Source organism: Monomorium pharaonis, chromosome 8, assembly GCF_013373865.1.
Source record: "Monomorium pharaonis isolate MP-MQ-018 chromosome 8, ASM1337386v2, whole genome shotgun sequence".
NCBI lineage: Eukaryota > Metazoa > Arthropoda > Insecta > Hymenoptera > Formicidae > Monomorium > Monomorium pharaonis.
The window spans coordinates 2,859,334-2,877,101 of NC_050474.1; the positions used below are offsets into that span (position 1 = coordinate 2,859,334).

Consider the following 17,768-nt stretch of genomic DNA (forward strand, 5'->3'; position numbering starts at 1 on the left):
GCTATTTTCTTTTTTACTTTTTTTATTCGTATTTATATCGCGCGAAGTGTACGCGCTCACTCTCTCGCCTTAATCACCGCGCGATACTCGTTGCATAGAGTTACAAGTCGTGATATAAATTGCTCGGCGGTGCTAAGAATGCGGCTTGATGAAGCTTTTTTTCTCGAGCTCGCAGAGATAAATCGAGCATCGAGTGTGAGAACCGTTATAAAAAAAAAAAAAGGAGAGAAGACTCTTGATTCTTATTGCGGCGAAAATCGACCCTAAAGCAAAACGAGAATCTAATTGATCTCTACTTGCGGACCTCTTGGTCCCGATCGATGACGAATCTTCTCTGGATTTGTACATTGATACAATTTGCGGATTAGGTCGATAACGACAGACAAATCGCTATTTAAGTGACTGGTGCAGGTCGCGACATCGGGATATCAAACTCGCGCGTTCACATTTGTCAAAGTTCGCCAGCGGATAATTCCCGGTTGTACGCATCTTCGTACTCCGCGTTTTTTTTTCCTCGTCGTTGACTTCATCATTAAGATCAAGCGATTCTGAGAACGGTCGATCCTTATTAATCTTTTTTTTTTTACCAAACTAAATGAATAAGCCGCGAAACGCTCGATTGTCCAAATGTGAGACTCTTAAGTTTTGCATTGGCGCGGACGTAAGTTAAAATTTAAGAAATTAAATTTTATGTTTACCTAACTCTAAAATTAAAAAAAGATTTCACAATTTAAATATGTAATTGTATCTTATTCTCTAAAGTTATTTTTTAATAATAAAAGACGTGAACAAGAGGACAAATGTATCGAGACAAAAATTTGCAATCATATGTAATTACGTTATGTTCTCAGTATTTTTAGAATAAAATATAAATTAATTATCGAGATTACAATTTATTATAATTTTGATATAAAAGTACGTCTAGGACACAATCAAACACACGATATGTATTACACGAACAATCTTTTGTTTTTGTAAGAATTTTTGAAAAAAAGGTGATGGAGAAATAAGACGAGTATTCGCATTCCTCTCATTTCTTTTGCGACGTAAATAACATCAGCGTCTGATAGCGATTTGATAAGATATTCAAATTCAGGTCTCTATTCATCAGTCGCAAAAGAGAAAGAACCTGATGATCGTGAATGAAAGTAAGAGAAAAATGCAATTAGCATTATATCTCAAAACTCATTTATTATCAACTTGTCTGATAAGAGAAATTAATCAACCACATGTCACAATAATTTCAGCTATTGAAATTCGCAAATCATGGTTCTGGACATAAAATTTTTCACGTTAAGAGAGCGAGAGAATTGTAAAAATTCTTGTTTTTCCTACCTTGTTTAATACCGTAATAATTTATAATTTTATATGACAGCTATGCGCACAATTTTGATCTCTCACTTGCCACGATCGCGCTCACTCTCTGGGAAATCGGTAAAAATAATCAATCGTACGCATGTTACGACACCATTCAACAATCTGCACCACTTACTCGAGAACGGCGGGACTCACAATCAATCTGGTCCAAATCGAGGACTATCTTCTTTGGCGACTGTCGACTCGCATGTGCCTCGTGCAACCGGGAACGACTGCGCGATTGTGAAGGGAAGAAGAACAAAAAAAAAAGAAAGAAAAAAGAAAAATTTTTAAAAAATATTAATTGACGAAAATCCGCGGGAAGGGCTCGGCAGGCTTAGACGTGGGATCGGCTCGCGATCGGGGAAGATCACGGGAGAGAGAGAAAGAGAACACAGCCGGTGCTGGCGGCTCGAAAGCGCGAGCCTAACTGACCCGCGGAGACGAGAGGTGAACGCAAGCTAAACTAAGTCTCGGTATCACAATTCGGTTCGAACCGCCACGCGTGGATTCGAGCGGCGCGAACCGAGCGCGACAAGCCGTGAGCCACGATCGGCATGGTCCACCACCCACCGACGTCTTCTTCCGCCCTTCCCCGTCATCGCCCGCCCCGGGATGACGAAGGCGCGGACGGATGACGGCCGCCGAAGGCGGGAAGGCGAGCCCGCGAGTATCGGCACGCGCGGCAGATCGGCGAAGGACGCGCGGCGATGTTTTTCCGGCGTTGGACCGCAACGACGGCATCGTCACGCGATAAAAAATTTTGAAGATGCTGGCGGTCCAGAGCATCCCGTAAAATTTTTCGGGAGGACCGGATTGCTCAAGCCTCTCCTCGCGAGGCGCCACGGGCCCTACGGGCGCGGAAGCTATCCGAGCCTATTTCTAGAAACGACAGGCGATACCCTCCGGGTATCTCTATCGGGCACTTCTGTGCACGAAGACGATAGCGTCTACCATCCTTCCCGGCGCTTAATCTAGCGTTTAGAAAGCGCGTGGTATAATTAACGTGTCAAGGATCCGCGGATACTTGGGTACTCACTCGACGAGCGCACTTGATCCGAGAAGGGAAGAGGTCAATCTCTCTCTTTCTCTCTCTATCGTCTGTCTCTCTCTATTGATAGACACGCGCGCCCGAGACGACGAGATCGTCCTGGAAATTGCACCCGGGACCAATCGGAGAGAAAGATCTCGTCCGACCTGGAGCGCGAGTCCGACTGAGGTCGGCGGATAATGCGGGCGTGCTGAAAACCTATATCGGCTTCATCTCGGCCGACCGGATCTCCCCCGAAAGCGAACGTACTTCCGACGCGCGATTCGTCATTGTCGTGACGCGCGGACGATATTATTCGGGGAGGATAAACTTTACGGTCCGGAATGCTGAAAGCGTGCTAACGCGCGCGCGTTTTCCCGCGAAAGAGCTGTCCGTCAACGAAAGAGCTATCCTGGGAGGGCGATATCATCGCGCAAGAATACGACACGAATTTCTGGCGAAAATAAACGTGGAAACGGACCCATGAGAGAGCTTTTTTTCTGTAATTATTTGTACCGCACAATAATTATTTGATAAGAGAAACATTTTAAGCTCTAAAGTGTACGAAAAAGCAGTTTATTAACACAAAAAATGTCTATTTTTATGTAATGATTAACAGAAATAATAAAAATCTTCCCTGGGAAGAAAAATCCTGGGTAACTGAAGTCTTCAAACGGTCCCCCTAGACGGCTCAATTTGAATATTATATAATATTACTGATCGTCTAGAGTCTAGAGACTATATTGAATTATCTAAAGGAATACTGAAATATTATAGAGTGTCTAGGGATCACTTTTAAACAGAGACAGTCGCGCGTTACCGCAGGCTATCGTTCCGATAACGCGATATTTTTACGTCCATATCCTCTTTCGTACAAACCCTCGTTCGAACACTAATAAAACAAAGTGACAGACACGCGTATACGCGTCCGCAAAAATGCGAACGGTTGCAGATCGCGGTATTGTTATCGTATTATGATTATGCGTAGATTCGCGCAGCTGAAATGTTGATACCCGGCGCTGATAACAATGACGTTTGCGTGCAAACACGTATCTCTCTAAATATAAAGCAGACGTTCTTCTTCTTTTTTTTTTCAAGCAAAGGAGCAGTTTCGCACGCGAAAAGAAAGAGGGAAAACAACGTCGAATGTGTTTTCGCGCTTTCGCCTCGCTCCCGTTGCGCGCGATCTAATTTCGAAGTTGAAAATATTTGAGACGAGATATATCTCTCTTTCTCTCGCCTTGAGTGCTTTCCGACTCGCGTTCATAAACGACATAATGAAATGCTTATCGAATTCGCGTGGTTGTCACGCCGATGAATGAATTATGATATAATCTGCCGTTCGAATTTAATACACTCGGCTCAATTGACGATGACGAATTCACCGAGAATGCCGGCAAACGGGCGCTATGTAAGCCGATCGCACGAATCGATCGCGTTAAATCGGTTTCTTTTATAGAATGACTCGTAAAGTGTCGCGATGACGAACGCGCGAGAGAGCTCGAAGAGAGAAAGAGAGAGGAGCCGAGTTAAAAAATGCAACGTACGGCGAGGATGCCGCGATCGATTGGAAATTAATTAATATCGCGACCGGGTGACGATGATCAATCGCGCAATTCGCGCGTCGTCGCCGATTAAAGCACGATGCTATTTATAACGATTGACTGTCCGGCCTTAATTATTCATTGTTTCGGGATGACATTGAGTAAGAGAGGGGAGATTAATCCATGGAAATGACCCCGCGGAGAATTATGCGATGTGATGAGCTGTGACTCGCGGATCTGATGTTCCAGTCCGTGTACAGGAAAAACAGTATCGAATTAAAATTCATATATTCTGTTTAAAAATCATTTTCATACATAAGCTGCAACCACATAGTTTCTTCAGTGATAATCTTGCTTACATGTAATTTAATCTTTTTCCAAGAATTTTATTATCTTAAATTTCAGCAAGATATTCAGCAAAGTATAAAATTTTTTATATAAACATTTTATGTCTCTTTGCTGCACAGAGAAAGATTTCTTTAGATTTAATAAACAGTTTTCGACTATTCCAAAGCATATATTTCTTTAGTTTTAATCAATTTTATACATATTTCTTAAGATTTGATAAAGTTTATTAGAAACAAAGAAATATATGCTTTGGAATAGTCGAACAAAACGTTTATTAAAGTTAAAGAAATCTTTCTCTCTGTGTATATAATCTCATTTCAATATTTAGCATTTCAAAAAGTAAAAATATTTTTAAAAACAAGAATATTTCTTTCCTCTGTGTGTTTCATAAATTTCAAATAAACTAAGCGGAATCTCGCTGTAAAACGTCCGCTAAAGGCATTCGGACTTTCACTGTATCACACGTAAGATGGAAAACATGTGGCCTTAGAAATATTTAATATCAAATAAATATTGCAACAGACGAAGAAAAAAAATTGCGAATATCTTTCGCGACATTTCGAACGATTCACGTAGAAATATAAAAAAGAAAAAAAAAATTGCAAAAAATGGGCTCGTCCGGGATTTGAACCCGGGACCTCTCGCACCCTAAGCGAGAATCATACCCCTAGACCAACGAGCCGCTCGATACGAGGTCGTTCTTTTAGAGAGTATATTAAAGTGTACCTTGTGCTCCATTTGAATTCTGTTACTCTCGAAGTATGATTTTCAACGTGTCACTCATTAGGCCACACGGAATCATTCTGTTACATCAGATATTCTTCTCTCTTCGCATGTCGGGAGCAAAGATGCGCCGACGTCGCATATGTTACTTATCAGTCTTGATATAATCAGCGATTATCTTCCGCTTCGATCGACACGTGAAATGCATGTCGATCTCCTGTCCCTCCTCTCCCCTCGCTTTAATTACGTAACAAGATAAAATCGACAGATAAGATCGCGCTGATAAAATTCTCTCTCTCTCTCTCTCTCTCTCTCTCTCTCTCTCTCTCTCCCTCTTGCGAATCGGAAGAATCGCCGAGAAATACTGACGGTGATTCTCGTTCCGCGTCTCTGATTGCATTAACGTTAATTGCGCATTGGCTTTTTTTCACTGTCCGCTTCTGTCAGCCTAATTCCGGAATTCGTCCCGAGAACGTCCATTTGATTCACTTATAAGTCTTATAATAACACGGCCAGATTTGCGATGTAATTTAGTTTCCGCCGTCGCGTAATCGCGAAGTTAAAACGTTCGCGAAAAATTGCGCAACACGGTAAAACATCATGTAGGAGTCGCAAAACTGACGTGTAACTCCAACAAAAGTTAAATTTTCCACGCCCGCTGCAGCACGAAATTTTTCAGAAGTATCTGAAAAATATTTCAACTGACAAGTGAAACGTTTCATAAAAGTTGCGAAATATGACTGTAATATTTCGGAGGCATCTCTGGAATGGTAAAATGTCCGCTCTTGCACTTGGTGCTTTATGAAGAAATATTATTGAAAAGATATACAATAAAAATGCGTAGAAAATATGAAATATTCTAGTAGCAAAATAAATTGACGGAACATTGGCTAGATATTGGTTTTCTTGGAAATGCATTAGCCAATCAATGTAGCGCCAATATCATGCAATAAATGCAAATATACTGCTAATATTGTACATCAATTGGTTTTTAATATTGGGCTTGTTGAAACAGTATTGGCCAAGATTTTCCAATATAATCTCAATATTGAGTATATGTAGACTATATGCTAATGTACTGCCGATATTATATACCAATAATTCCACGGTATTGTATTTACATTGGAAATGCGTTGGCCAAGATTTCCCAATATAATTTCAATATTGAATATATTATAGAATAATTGCTAACGTATTACCAATATTACCAATATTACATATCAATAATTCTAACGATATTGATTTACATTGAAAATGCATTGGTCAAGATTTCGCAATAAAAACCAAATATTGATAACACAATAAATGTTAATATACTAAAAATACGGGTAAATCATTTATATAGTCTCGTGTTTCTTGAAATAAGCAATTTTAACTTTATGTTTGCAACATTTATCAGTTGAACAATTAACTTACTATATTATTGAGTTTACATTGTGTATTAGCCAAGATTATATAATGTGTTAATTAATTGATTAGTTATATGTGTGTATGTGTACGCGCGCGTAAGTGCATACGTTGCAAAATTTCAAATAACATTTTGCAAATTGTTGCACATAAAATGTGAAAAGTTGAAATCGGTTAGCATTAATCGTTGCAGAAAATTTTCGGAAGAGTTTCACACAGTTTTTCATATTTTCTGCAACAATTCTAAAAGGATTCTTTGTATAGAAACGCGAACGAGTCTCTCGGAAGCCAAACTGTTCGACTCCGTAAACTAACAAGTTCGATTAATGAGAAACATATACGCAGAAATTGATATCAAATTACATCGTACGGAAAACTAAGGTGCTAACGATCGATTCGACCTCGATGGAATGTATACTCTCTCTACGTCTTCTCGGAATAAAAAGTAGGGAATATCGTAACTAGAAGTCACGAACTAGCGCCTTGGTATTAAAATCGAAAAATTTACAAACAAAATAAAGTGAAGTTCGATCGATCTGAAAGGCTCCAGATATCGCAATAGCGGCGCCACGAGGCGTCAGTTTCGCGTTTCGTAACGCGAGAACTTGAAATTCAGCAAAAGCTCGCCTTCGATCCCGGGAAGCGCGAGCAATTTTTTTTTTTCTTTCTCTTTCTCACTTTCTCTCTCCCTTTTTCCCGCGTATACACACTGTGCGCGCGCGTACGTATATTTCTCTTTTCGCCGCTCCGGCGGACTTCAAATTCTCATTTCCCCCTCGGTCAGTCGTTTGTTTAACGCGCGTATCCATATTTCACTTTGATTATGTTACACCTCGTTTCGGAACGACAAGCGGCAGCTTGCGGGCGGCGGCGTTCGCTCGCACGTTCAATATATTTCAATCTCACAAATAGATCTGGAGCGCTTCGTCTTCTTTTCGCCGGCGTGTTGCAAGTTGTAACTTAACGACTCCCCCGAAAATGTGGGTCGCGTATAGGAGGAGAGAATTTTTTAAGTGTCCATAAATTTTTGCCGATGTAGTGTATATATAGGCGCTCGCGTTATGTGTCGTGACGGTACGTTTTTGCGAAGAGAATTATAGCTCCTTTGAAATGCGCGTGCGTTTCGTACAACGCGATAAACGGGACGATGATTATCGCCGACAATAAATCATCGACTACATCTTCAAGTGAACAAAATTCTTTTTCTTTTCTCTCTCTCTCTCTCTCTCTTTCTATGCGTAGGGCAAAAAATCGTTTACTTATTAGAAAATTGTTGCTGCTCGATAGCAAGTTTCTTGTGTACCGCTATTACAGAACCGCTATCAACCTGGCGCCGTGGCTTAGTTGGTTAAAGCGCCTGTCTAGTAAACAGGAGATCGAGGGTTCGAATCCCTCCGGGGCCTTCACGTTGAGCGAACGTGAGTTATTTTTTTTTTTTTCTTCTATTTCTTGCATCTAATCTCGTAGTGCGCGTAATTGTGGGTGTGTTTTGCACTATGTTATAATTTCTGCATTTGAAATGGACATATAAACAGCGCGTGAGAGAGAAAAGGAAAGAAGATGAAAGGAATGGGCGTATTCAAGATTTTTCTTAAGGGATAGAGAGACTGTCAATTCTGTAAACAGAATTTTTTTTACTTTAATTAAATTTGTTTGTTATATTTCTTACTCAGAATGTCTCCTCGTCTTTAATTTTAAATAAAGGAAAAATATTAAAATGTTTAGTAAATCATAGTATAGTTTTGATTTTCCCCTGAAGTTTATTTATTATCAGTCAAAAATAAAATTGTACTTTTTATGATTAAAAGTGAGTAAAAAAGTTGCAGGGTGAAGTGAACCCTTCTCTATCCATGGTATATGAAGTTTGCTGTAAAGAACAAATATTATGTCAAGCTCTCCATTTCTCTCCCTCACCCCTTCTCTCACTCTTCTCTTCGCTTTTCACAGCATAGCTTTGTTAGCAATGCATTCAATATTGGATATGTTGACACGTATTACGCGCACACGCACGCGCGCACCCCCACACACACACATACATACACACACACACACACAAGGTCTATAGAATAGTCCGTATAATAATTATATCTCGCTTTATAAAGTCTATATTAGCTATAAATTAACTGCAAATTGCACAACGTAACAATCTCAATATTGAATACAGAATATTGAAATTCTTTCTCACGATAATATATTATTCTCTCTTTCTTTCTATCTTCTGCAATGGAAGTTATTCTGCGCAATCAATTTTTTTTTATTTTTGTTATGTTGACATTCGCGAGAGATTTTCCTTTTTATTAAATTTATATTTATGACTCTCACTCTCCGTTATTTCAAGGCAAATTGACGTACTCGATGAAACATCCACCGTGCATTCAGATTCATAAAACTTCGCCGTTGCATAGCGAACTCGAGACTCGTTAGAGGCACTTTCGGATTTGAAATGTGGAATTCGTTCTGTCCTAGACCGTCGACGCAATAATAGAATCTAATTTCCTGCTCAAGGTATTGTACGTTCGCGAACGCGCGCGCCGGTTCTCGATAAACCGGCGTAAACGGCGGCCTACGGCTCGTAAGCGTATTTATAACCGCTTAACGAGTAAGATCAATTGCGGCATTGCGGCATTCGGGGCCTAAATTAAAGCGCGGTCACTGCTTAGGTATGCGCGAAAATCGCTCGCGGCTTTCCGAGCGAAGGTGAGCTCCGTGAAGGGAAGGGATTAAACGCCGATATTCTCGCTCGGAGAAAATTTGCATTTTCCCCGTCATTTGGCGAAACGATCGTGCCTGCCTCCCCCGATCGATCGTTTCGCAATCCGCCGTTCTCCATTGAGATCCGCTCTAATTCGAAATTTCACTGCTACGATATGTAATACACATTACGCATGCGAGAGAAGACACGCCTAAACGATGTTAACGGTTCTGTTACGCTATCCCCGGTACTGTCCCTCGGCAAACCTTACATTCTTTGAGCAATTGCGCGAGAGCGATGACCCGCGCGACACGAGATAACTTGATCTTCACCGTGACTTATAAATCTGTCAACCTTAATTCGCGTCCCGGTTCGCTGGAAAAAAAAATACGGCGCACGCGAGAAGTCGCGCGTGACGCCTGCATAAATTGTTACAGCGCATTCAAATGATCGTGTTGATTTTATCGAGGCGGCGTGACTAATCTATCTCGAGAACACCGCCGTTAAATTAATTTTTATTATTGCTATTTAATTGCCTTCGACCACACGGAGAACTCGATGCGCTTGTGCAAGTTTCGTCCGCTACGAACTAATACGTCCGGTGGATTTATATCAGCACGTGCACTATCAACAGAAATTGGAATCGGAATTCTTGCCTTGCGAATTTCGGCACAGGATCCCGTTGAGCCGCAACAACAGGATTTCCTGCCGGATTTTCCTTTGGCCCGCGAGCCAATTAATTCTTTCCGCCGTTAAATTTGCGGTTTTCCGTTTCGACGTAACTCTCGGACTGGTTACTCGCGATAAACGAGGAGAATGCAGGAAGCTGTAATTCAATTAGGTAGGAATAATAAAACGGTAAATCGCCTAAATTGGATTGATCGACTTTCGTCGTAAGAGTCCGAGAGTAAGAGGTGTCCGAAGGTCTGTTTAATCGATAATCGACTACGGTAGCCTGGCAACCGAACAGACGCGTTTATCAATTTCGGCTGCACACACCGTATGCCGTACATTCGATATGCGAGAGCCTATCTCCCCTACTGGCACTTAAACGTCGGAAGTGAAGTGTTTTGTAAACGATGGGTAATACCGAGAGTAATGTTACGAGCGGCGTGAAGAAACAAACGGACACGTCGTCCATCCTGCTCTATAAATTAGTCAACCTGAATGGTGAGCAAAATAATCAAGCCCATACGTTGCAGACATAATTTATTCAATTCCCACAATGAAAAAGAACGAATTCAATTATCATAAAATCATTAAATACAATAGACGGATATTGTTTCAATTCGTCGTGTGTGTGTGCGTGTGTGTGTGTATATGTGTGTTACAAGTACTTCGGTATATACGGGAGCGAAAAAATGAAAGCGCAGCGCCGCCGATTTCTGCGTTTCGCGTTGTCAGCGCGTCGTTTGACGTGGCTTTCGCGGTTTGTAACGACAAAGGATATGCCGGGCAAAGCGAGGCACACAAATAGAACGTTTGTCTGGCGGAGCAAACTCAGCCAAAAACGTTATTCGCGATCTTCGAGAGACTCGTTAAAATCAATGGTCCTCATCGTTCACCCTTCAGCATTATTTACGACAAGTACAACGCGAGAGATCGCTGCATGTTGCCGACAACCGCGCGCCGTAAAAATCGGGCGGATGCGATGTAGGTAACGTGGGGCGAACGACTCGCTGCAAAATTTTGGAACATAACGCGCAGATAGCGCATCTGTGGAAAAAAGGAAAGGAAAGAGAGAAGAGGAAGAAGATTCAGTTAGACCGCGTGAGAAATATTGTTTATCATTACTTTCTCTTCGTTCGACGTCGAGGGCTCCAGGTTCTCCATGATCTCCGGATTGTCCGGGCCGAAGGGCTGCTGCATACTATACTTTCCCATCTCGGCCTCGAAAAGTATGTTGTTTATCTGATGCTGCGCGACAAGTCTCGCACGCACGTCCACTATATTCTTCAGTCGGATGGCGACGTGCTCGGCAAAAACCGTGAATTCGTCACGGCCTGTCGAAATCTCCTGAAATTTGTAGAAAAATAAAGTCACGTGGCAGGTTTTGGGGGGTAAGCGAGTCGTGTAGAATGTAGATTAAAAGTTTCAGTGATGCTACGTCGAAGAGAGAGAAAGATAGGGTCTCGAAAACGAAGACCTTTCGTTTTCGAAACTTCCGAATAAAGCGAAAGGGTCTCTTCCCCATGTCGTATTATGTAATGCCCTAAAATCCACCCCGAACAAAGCGGAAAGGTCTCTCCCCCATATTGTGTTATGTAATGCCCTGAAATTACATTATCACGAGTCTCGAGATAATATTAACTTTGGAGTGTAACTCTGGGTGAATTTTCACTCACGTACTAATTCAAGTTTAATAGTTTTTGTTATTAAAATTTTGATAGCTTAAAATAACAATAACATTTTGTTTATTAAAATAGTATTCAATTTATTGTAACACCTCGCAATTTATAAAATAGAAAAAAAATATTTAAAAAATTCTGAAATTTCAGGATAAACCAGAGTCATGTTAGTGTAAGAAAGATATACGTAGCATTTTTTCATGGTTAATTTAAGCTAATTATGTAATATAAAAAAGAATGAAATGTACCTGTGATTTCCAATTAGAGACAGGTGCGGGATTCTAAAACGAAGACATCGTAAATTAATTAAACATATACAATTCCATTTCACGAACGGTAAAGTAACGCGGCGCACAGTAACTGTAACTTAGTACTCTCAAAGGTTAATTGACAATCAATGTGAATAACAAGAATATTGAAAAATAAAATTGCTTTAACAATCACAATTTAACTATAACCTTTCCTTCTTATAGTCATTATGTATAAACTTGTGGATGTTTCCTGTATAACTCAATCAATTATATCAATTTATTGTTTATCAATATCCGTATTATTTTTACCGATACGAAAAATAGAAAAGTTATTTGTTTCAAAAGAGCAACTATTTTATGCTTACTATTTCACAAAACTTCTAGATTATCATTATTTTTTCAGGGACAACGTATTTCCATTATTTTCATTATTAACACAGTAATGTAGTTCATAAGAAAAAAAGACTCGACCATATAAGATATTCGTACATTAGTGAAAACATCCCACCCAATGTCGATCTCGAAATGATAAGTAACAGGAAACATCCTCTCGTCCTATCAGCTTTAATTGCAATTGTATCATCATTAACTGTACGCTAACAATGCCGCAAGCGGATCGCAACAACGACATTCGCGAGGGCTCGTGGCGCACCTGCTTCTCCACGCTCGGTATCTCGCGATTGATTCGCGTCAAGCGTCCCTTGTTCAGGAAAGTCAAGGCCTCGTAGGCGAACCACTTGGGCCGGACGTCGCTGCCAGGAATCAGATCCGCCTTGAGCCTGCGTTTCGCGTATGCTTTGTGGACCGACATGAAGTGAGTCTTCAGGCTCTTCAGCTTCCTCTCCACCGTCATCACGTCGCATCCGAGCTGAATGCAAGCCCCAATGAGGATTTTTCTTTCATCTATTGTTTTACTACTCTTTCTTTTTGTTATTGATTTTTGGTTTCCCCGCGGCGGGAACAATTTCTTGCGCTCCCGATGCGGCGATTCGAGAACGATTATATAATCCGGCAATGAATAAGCGAAGCGTGCATTACTTTTGGCGCGCGGACTATTACGCAAATGCAATTGCGCGGTCCGTGGGACGCGTGAGTTGCCGCTTTCCGTCGCAACGCCGCCGGCGACCGCAGAGAGCGGTGCGACGGTGATAAAGACTCCCGCGTGCGCTCGCGATGCGCCAGCGTTGCGCAACGGCTTGCGCAAGTGTTGGACGCGCGCATCTGGAATACATTCCCAAGATAATATTTTTCACTCGGCGTCCGTCCAGCGAATATTCTTCTGGCGCGCGCACGTGCGTGCGTGCGTGCGTGAGAATCCCGCGCACGGTACACGAACGTAATAGAAAAACACAAAGCTCGAAGAAGGAAGCCGGGGAAAGAAAAGCTCCTCTCTCGTTAATTAAAAAATTATCGATCCGTTATTGGTCATAACACACATAACAACACCGCACCGCGCACCTTTCCCCCCTTTCTTTTCGTCGGTCTGTACGGTACAATTTTATTTCATCGAAATCGAATTAATCGCGCGTTGAAAGAAAAAAAAAACCCGTTTTCCGAATTTCCACTCGGATCGATACTTTGGCGAGGTTAAAGATCAAAACGAGAATCTATCGTCAACGAGCGGCACGAGAAAGAAAAGTAAACAAACGAATGAATATAATCCGAATGCGTGTGCAGCGCACTTTTGCGGGAGAGCGCGGTGTGTTAACTTGTACAACTATATACTCGGGTCCTAGCGTCTCCTCTCGTACCTCGTCGGCAATTTCCTTCCACGCGTAGATTCTCTTGCTCCGGTCGGTGTAGTCCGGCGCATTGTGGTCCCAGAGGATCCGCCTCGCGCGAAACGCGCCGATCAGCTTCAATATCGTCTCCTGCCGCCACTCCATGGCCGTAATCGGCCGCACCGTGCCACGTCTAATCACTGACAGTAGCCGCGACGGCGACGGCAAACCCGGTCCGCTCGCTCTTCCCACAGACTTGCGCCAGCAATTGCCGCGACGGTGCATGCAACACTTGCGCCAGACTGTGCAAGATGGCGTTGCATGTGCTTTGATGTGCCGACGACCTCTCTCCCGTTCCGTCTACCCGACTTCCCCAGCTATACCTTGAATTTCACACGTGAGCCGAAGTCGATGAGAGCCGGGAAGGTGGGAGAAAAAAAAATATCATCATGTTTTACATTTCTTCACCTCCTCCACGAAACTGTCCCCGCGCGCCACAAGATCGATGCTTCTAGGAGGTAAAAAGAAACTTTTTTTCGCGAGAGAAGAGGTTATCTCTGTTTAAAAGAAGAAATTAATTAACTACTAATTGTGAGTGTGACACGCGCGCTCGTGGAATTTCTATGAAAATACGAAAGAAAATGCATGTGCAAATGCCTTTCCTGTTTCAGGTTCTTCACGCGCAGTCTTATATTATTTATCAGCACGTGGCGAACATTCTCGAACATCCTCTTGCCTTCAATTCCTGTCCTCGTCCACTGACGCGAGATCCATAAGAATTTTAGTAGGATTGGGAAATTAATTATAAATAATATAGTAATTATGATATCACAGAGACGTATCCAAGAGAAATTAGGAAAATTCACATTTTCCTCAAAAAAATTTTTGTTTATTTATTTTTAATTATAAAAATGATGCAGCTTTACTTTTAATTCTGAATAATTTTTTTGTTCTTAACATTGTTATTCCGTTTTATTTTATTTTATTTGAATTTAATATAATATTTTTATTAATATTTAGTAATGGTTCTCATATTTAGAAAGTTTTTCTATATTCTTATGTGAATTTTTTTAAAATACACTTTTCTAAGAAAACAATTATCAATATTTTGTTTATATGTAATAATAACAATAGCAATGTAAAGGCAATATAATATCATTTTACATAAAACGTAGATGCAATAGTCACAAATCGTAAATAAATGCGACAGTTAATCAGAAGTTTTATTTTAATATTATTCTGCGTTTTTATTTGACTCTTTGTGACCTGCGACCTGCGACCTGCATTCTGCATCTATGTAGAATGGCTTTTAAAGAATTATACATTTTGTTTTTAATACTTGTATTTTTTCTACTCTTCTTTAGAAAAAAATAAAAATAACAATTTACGAATAATATATTTTCCATTCAAGATTAAGAGACTATAAGCTGTAAAATATTTTTAAAAAGGTAAATTATTTTCGTAAAAAAAGTCCCGTTTAGGTGACAATAAAATAAATTGAAAAAATCTTGAATACGTCCTTGTATAATATTATAATAATTTTTATTACTTAACTATACATTGCTTAGAAGCTGAATAATACTTGAAGTCGAACCTGTCTTGTTATATTAAGTTATCGATTCTTCGCGAATTTCACGAGCCTAGGTTTACCTACGTGACTTTCAAGATTAATACTTATTTCTTATTGCTAAAGTACGACCCGCACGACTAAATTACTTAAATTACAACACACATGTCTAAAAGACGTCACATAAAGACTCGATCTTAATTCTGTCGTAACTGCCTGTTAATCAGCACGTCGGGTGTTGTCGAGTTGATTAACTCGCATAAAATCTGAATTTTTTAATTGCAGAATAATAAAAACCTAAATGATATGTGAAATAACGTCTAACAGCTAGAATAGCTAAATCAACAGGACATATTATTCCAAACAATCACGATTTGTCATTGTCCATTTGTCGAGCGCAATTTCAAAAATTTGCATAGATAAACACTACTAAGCCCTTAGACTTGATTATAACGATAACGAATGAAAAAGATGTGTTTAGTATTTATGCACACAATAAATAATTTATTAGGAGCTCCATTTTTATATCTATTATTGCCATAACGTTAATAATAATAACTTCATGTGTTCAAACAACCAGAAAAAATTTTGTAAATTAAATAATTTTAAATATTAATATAGTAAAATATTAGAGAGAGAGAGAGAGAGTTATGGGCAATAAAAATTATATAAACTTTTTTTATCTATTAAATGCAATTGCAATTATAATAAATGTAACTAGGTCATAATTTGCATTGTTAAAACAAATATAAATATAAAATTGACACCGACTATAAATTATGGTTAAGTTATAGTAATTGCAAACTTCTTTTTCTGTCCATGATAGATTGCGCGTTGCACCGCCCGAGGGAAGAAGGAAGCAACGTCGTTTTTAGGGTGCCTCTCGTAACGTTTCGCGTGCTTTCTTGCATCACGAGCTGATATCACAGATTGCGTTCTAATTGGATGCGTGCAACGCAATTGCGCGTGTTGCTTTTAGCCAACACCCAGCGGGGGAGGAAAACACCGAGGGCTTTTTCGATCGCGGAAATAGGGATGCCGTCACACACGGCACAGTTACGGTGCGCGTGTTCCTCGCGATGCGTCGCGCGGTACATTGACGCCAATTCGAGAGCTCGACTCTCGAGGATACGCTCCTCCGATAATGGCCGAAATACTAATGTCTGATATAATGACTGTACAGGGCACTTAACGTGATCCAAATACTTGCATCCGTGACGTAACCGCATCGCGTCCACGTGCCGTCAGCGAGTTGATCTTGCGCGACCGCGAATCTCCTTGAGCACGATTTCCAGAATTTACATCAATGGGAATTCTCCCGCGCGTTCCCCAGTTCTCCTCGCAGCATCCCTCGTTTCTGAGTTATGGCGCAAGATTAAGTTGGAGCTTGTTCCTTGTTTTTCGCATGATCGAATATTTAACTGTAATACGTTGTTGCAGGTGGCGGATTGTTAGTGGATATGATGAAGAGAGCAACGCAGACCAAACAGTACGCGGAATTGGATCACGCGATGAGAACGAAGGTCGAGCCGTTTTTGTACAACAAGGGAAAGGGCAAATGGATACCTGTAGAAAAATTAGTCCTCCTACGAAATAAGGACCGTCCGCGGCATAAAATGGTAATATGCGATCAGAGCCTCGCATTGTCCGCAATAATGGTGTCTTGAATAATCGTTCTTTCGCGCTGTGCACAGCTGCCACCCTTGAAAGCCATGGAGAATCCAGCTGATTACGATATCGATAAGGACATGGGCGACGAGGAAGTCGACGAAACCAAAATAGGTAATATCGTAACGAAAAATATGTAAATATAATATTTGTATATTATATATATAAATTATTGTCAGAAAATATTTCTACACGAAAAAAAAGATGATCTCACTAAAATATACAAAAATGTAGATGTACATCTAAAAATAGTTTTTGTTAGATTATCACAATAATTATGTAGGATGCTCAAGCTAGTCGCTAGAATGCCAAAGTTCTTCATAATAGCTCATTATGCTTGAACAGCATGACAATTATTTTAATGGCCCAACAAAGTTTTTTGATCTCTACCTAATTAAATCTTCAGCGAAATCGTTTTCTTTTCACGGCTGTCTATAAATTACCAGCAGAATTATGCAATAATTTATCCGACAAATAAATTCTTGGCAGATAAAAGCAAATATAGGCTGGTGTGTTGGAATTTGAGCGACAGAGGTGCCGTCGGCGAAACTATTTTGCATCTGTGCATGTTGAACGCGACTGCCATCCACGCTGATTTGGCAAGACGACTGTTGCGTTTCTATCCGCTGCTTATATACGACATTTATTTGTGCGACGAGTATTACGGTAAGAGACTGAGTCTTCCTGCAGATCATTACGAAACACGTGACGATACCATCGAATTCTGGAATGGATTAAATGACATAAAGCTATTATTGCATCTCGTTCACGAGACAGCCTGTAAATTGTCCATAGAATATCCATCGCCGATAAATTCCCCGATAAGCCTGTGGATGAATTACCTATTCATAGGATATCGCGTGCGTAATGGAAGATTAGCATTTTCAAGGTAAACCGTTTATTCCCTCAGCGGGGACCCTCGCGGCTTCTATTATTTTTTAATCGAGAAGCTCTTTTGAATTCAAATCGCATAAATCCATTACGCAACATAATGTATTATCATAAAAGAATTATTACAAATATATGCGATATACGTGACACACATTTTGAATTCATAAAAGTATAATCTAGAAAAAAAAGATCTGAATCTCTCCGGCCATTATTGCTTGATCA

General features: G+C 40.4%; 3 protein-coding genes and 2 non-coding genes across 14 annotated transcripts in view; 2 read left to right on the forward strand and 3 right to left on the reverse strand.

Annotated features, from left to right (window-relative positions):
• Positions 1-9,885, reverse strand: part of LOC105830833 (tubulointerstitial nephritis antigen-like) — a 24,404-nt gene extending 14,519 nt beyond the window's left edge. Inside the window, exon 1 of one of the 3 annotated variants that reach the window (XM_028189891.1) lies at positions 9,757-9,885. The gene's annotated coding sequence lies outside the window, so the exon portion shown is untranslated. Of the gene's footprint in view, positions 1-1,492; positions 1,774-9,756 lie in introns of those variants that run through there. The other 2 variants (XM_012670461.3, XM_012670455.3) reach the window with 2 other exon arrangements.
• The window catches only part of LOC105830831 (transient receptor potential cation channel subfamily V member 5), a 26,188-nt gene that overhangs the window by 3,215 nt on the left and 5,205 nt on the right, over positions 1-17,768 (forward strand). For 5 of the 8 annotated variants that reach the window (XR_004964368.1, XR_003625576.2, XR_003625577.2 and 2 more), the window contains exons 1-4: positions 10,135-10,270; positions 16,428-16,606; positions 16,682-16,769; positions 17,145-17,321. Coding sequence is in view for 5 of the 8 variants with exons in the window: in XM_028189886.2 (XP_028045687.1) it covers positions 10,180-10,270; positions 16,428-16,606; positions 16,682-16,769; positions 17,145-17,321 (535 nt within the window). In the remaining 3 variants the exon portion in view is untranslated. Of the gene's footprint in view, positions 1-10,131; positions 10,271-15,813; positions 16,349-16,427; positions 16,607-16,681; positions 16,770-17,144; positions 17,322-17,768 lie in introns of those variants that run through there. The other 3 variants (XM_012670448.3, XM_036291187.1, XM_012670451.3) reach the window with 3 other exon arrangements.
• Positions 4,889-4,960, reverse strand: Trnap-agg. The gene has a single exon. It is a non-coding gene; the product is annotated as a tRNA-Pro (tRNA).
• Positions 7,738-7,811, forward strand: Trnat-agu. The gene has a single exon. It is a non-coding gene; the product is annotated as a tRNA-Thr (tRNA).
• On the reverse strand, positions 10,295-13,720 carry LOC114254223. The gene is made up of 4 exons (XM_028189896.2): positions 13,451-13,720; positions 12,352-12,567; positions 11,697-11,729; positions 10,295-11,116 (listed from the first exon to the last, which is right to left on the reverse strand). The coding sequence occupies exons 1-4, from the start codon at positions 13,703-13,705 to the stop codon at positions 10,862-10,864; spliced, it is 759 nt and encodes a 252-aa protein (XP_028045697.1). The 5' UTR covers positions 13,706-13,720; the 3' UTR covers positions 10,295-10,861.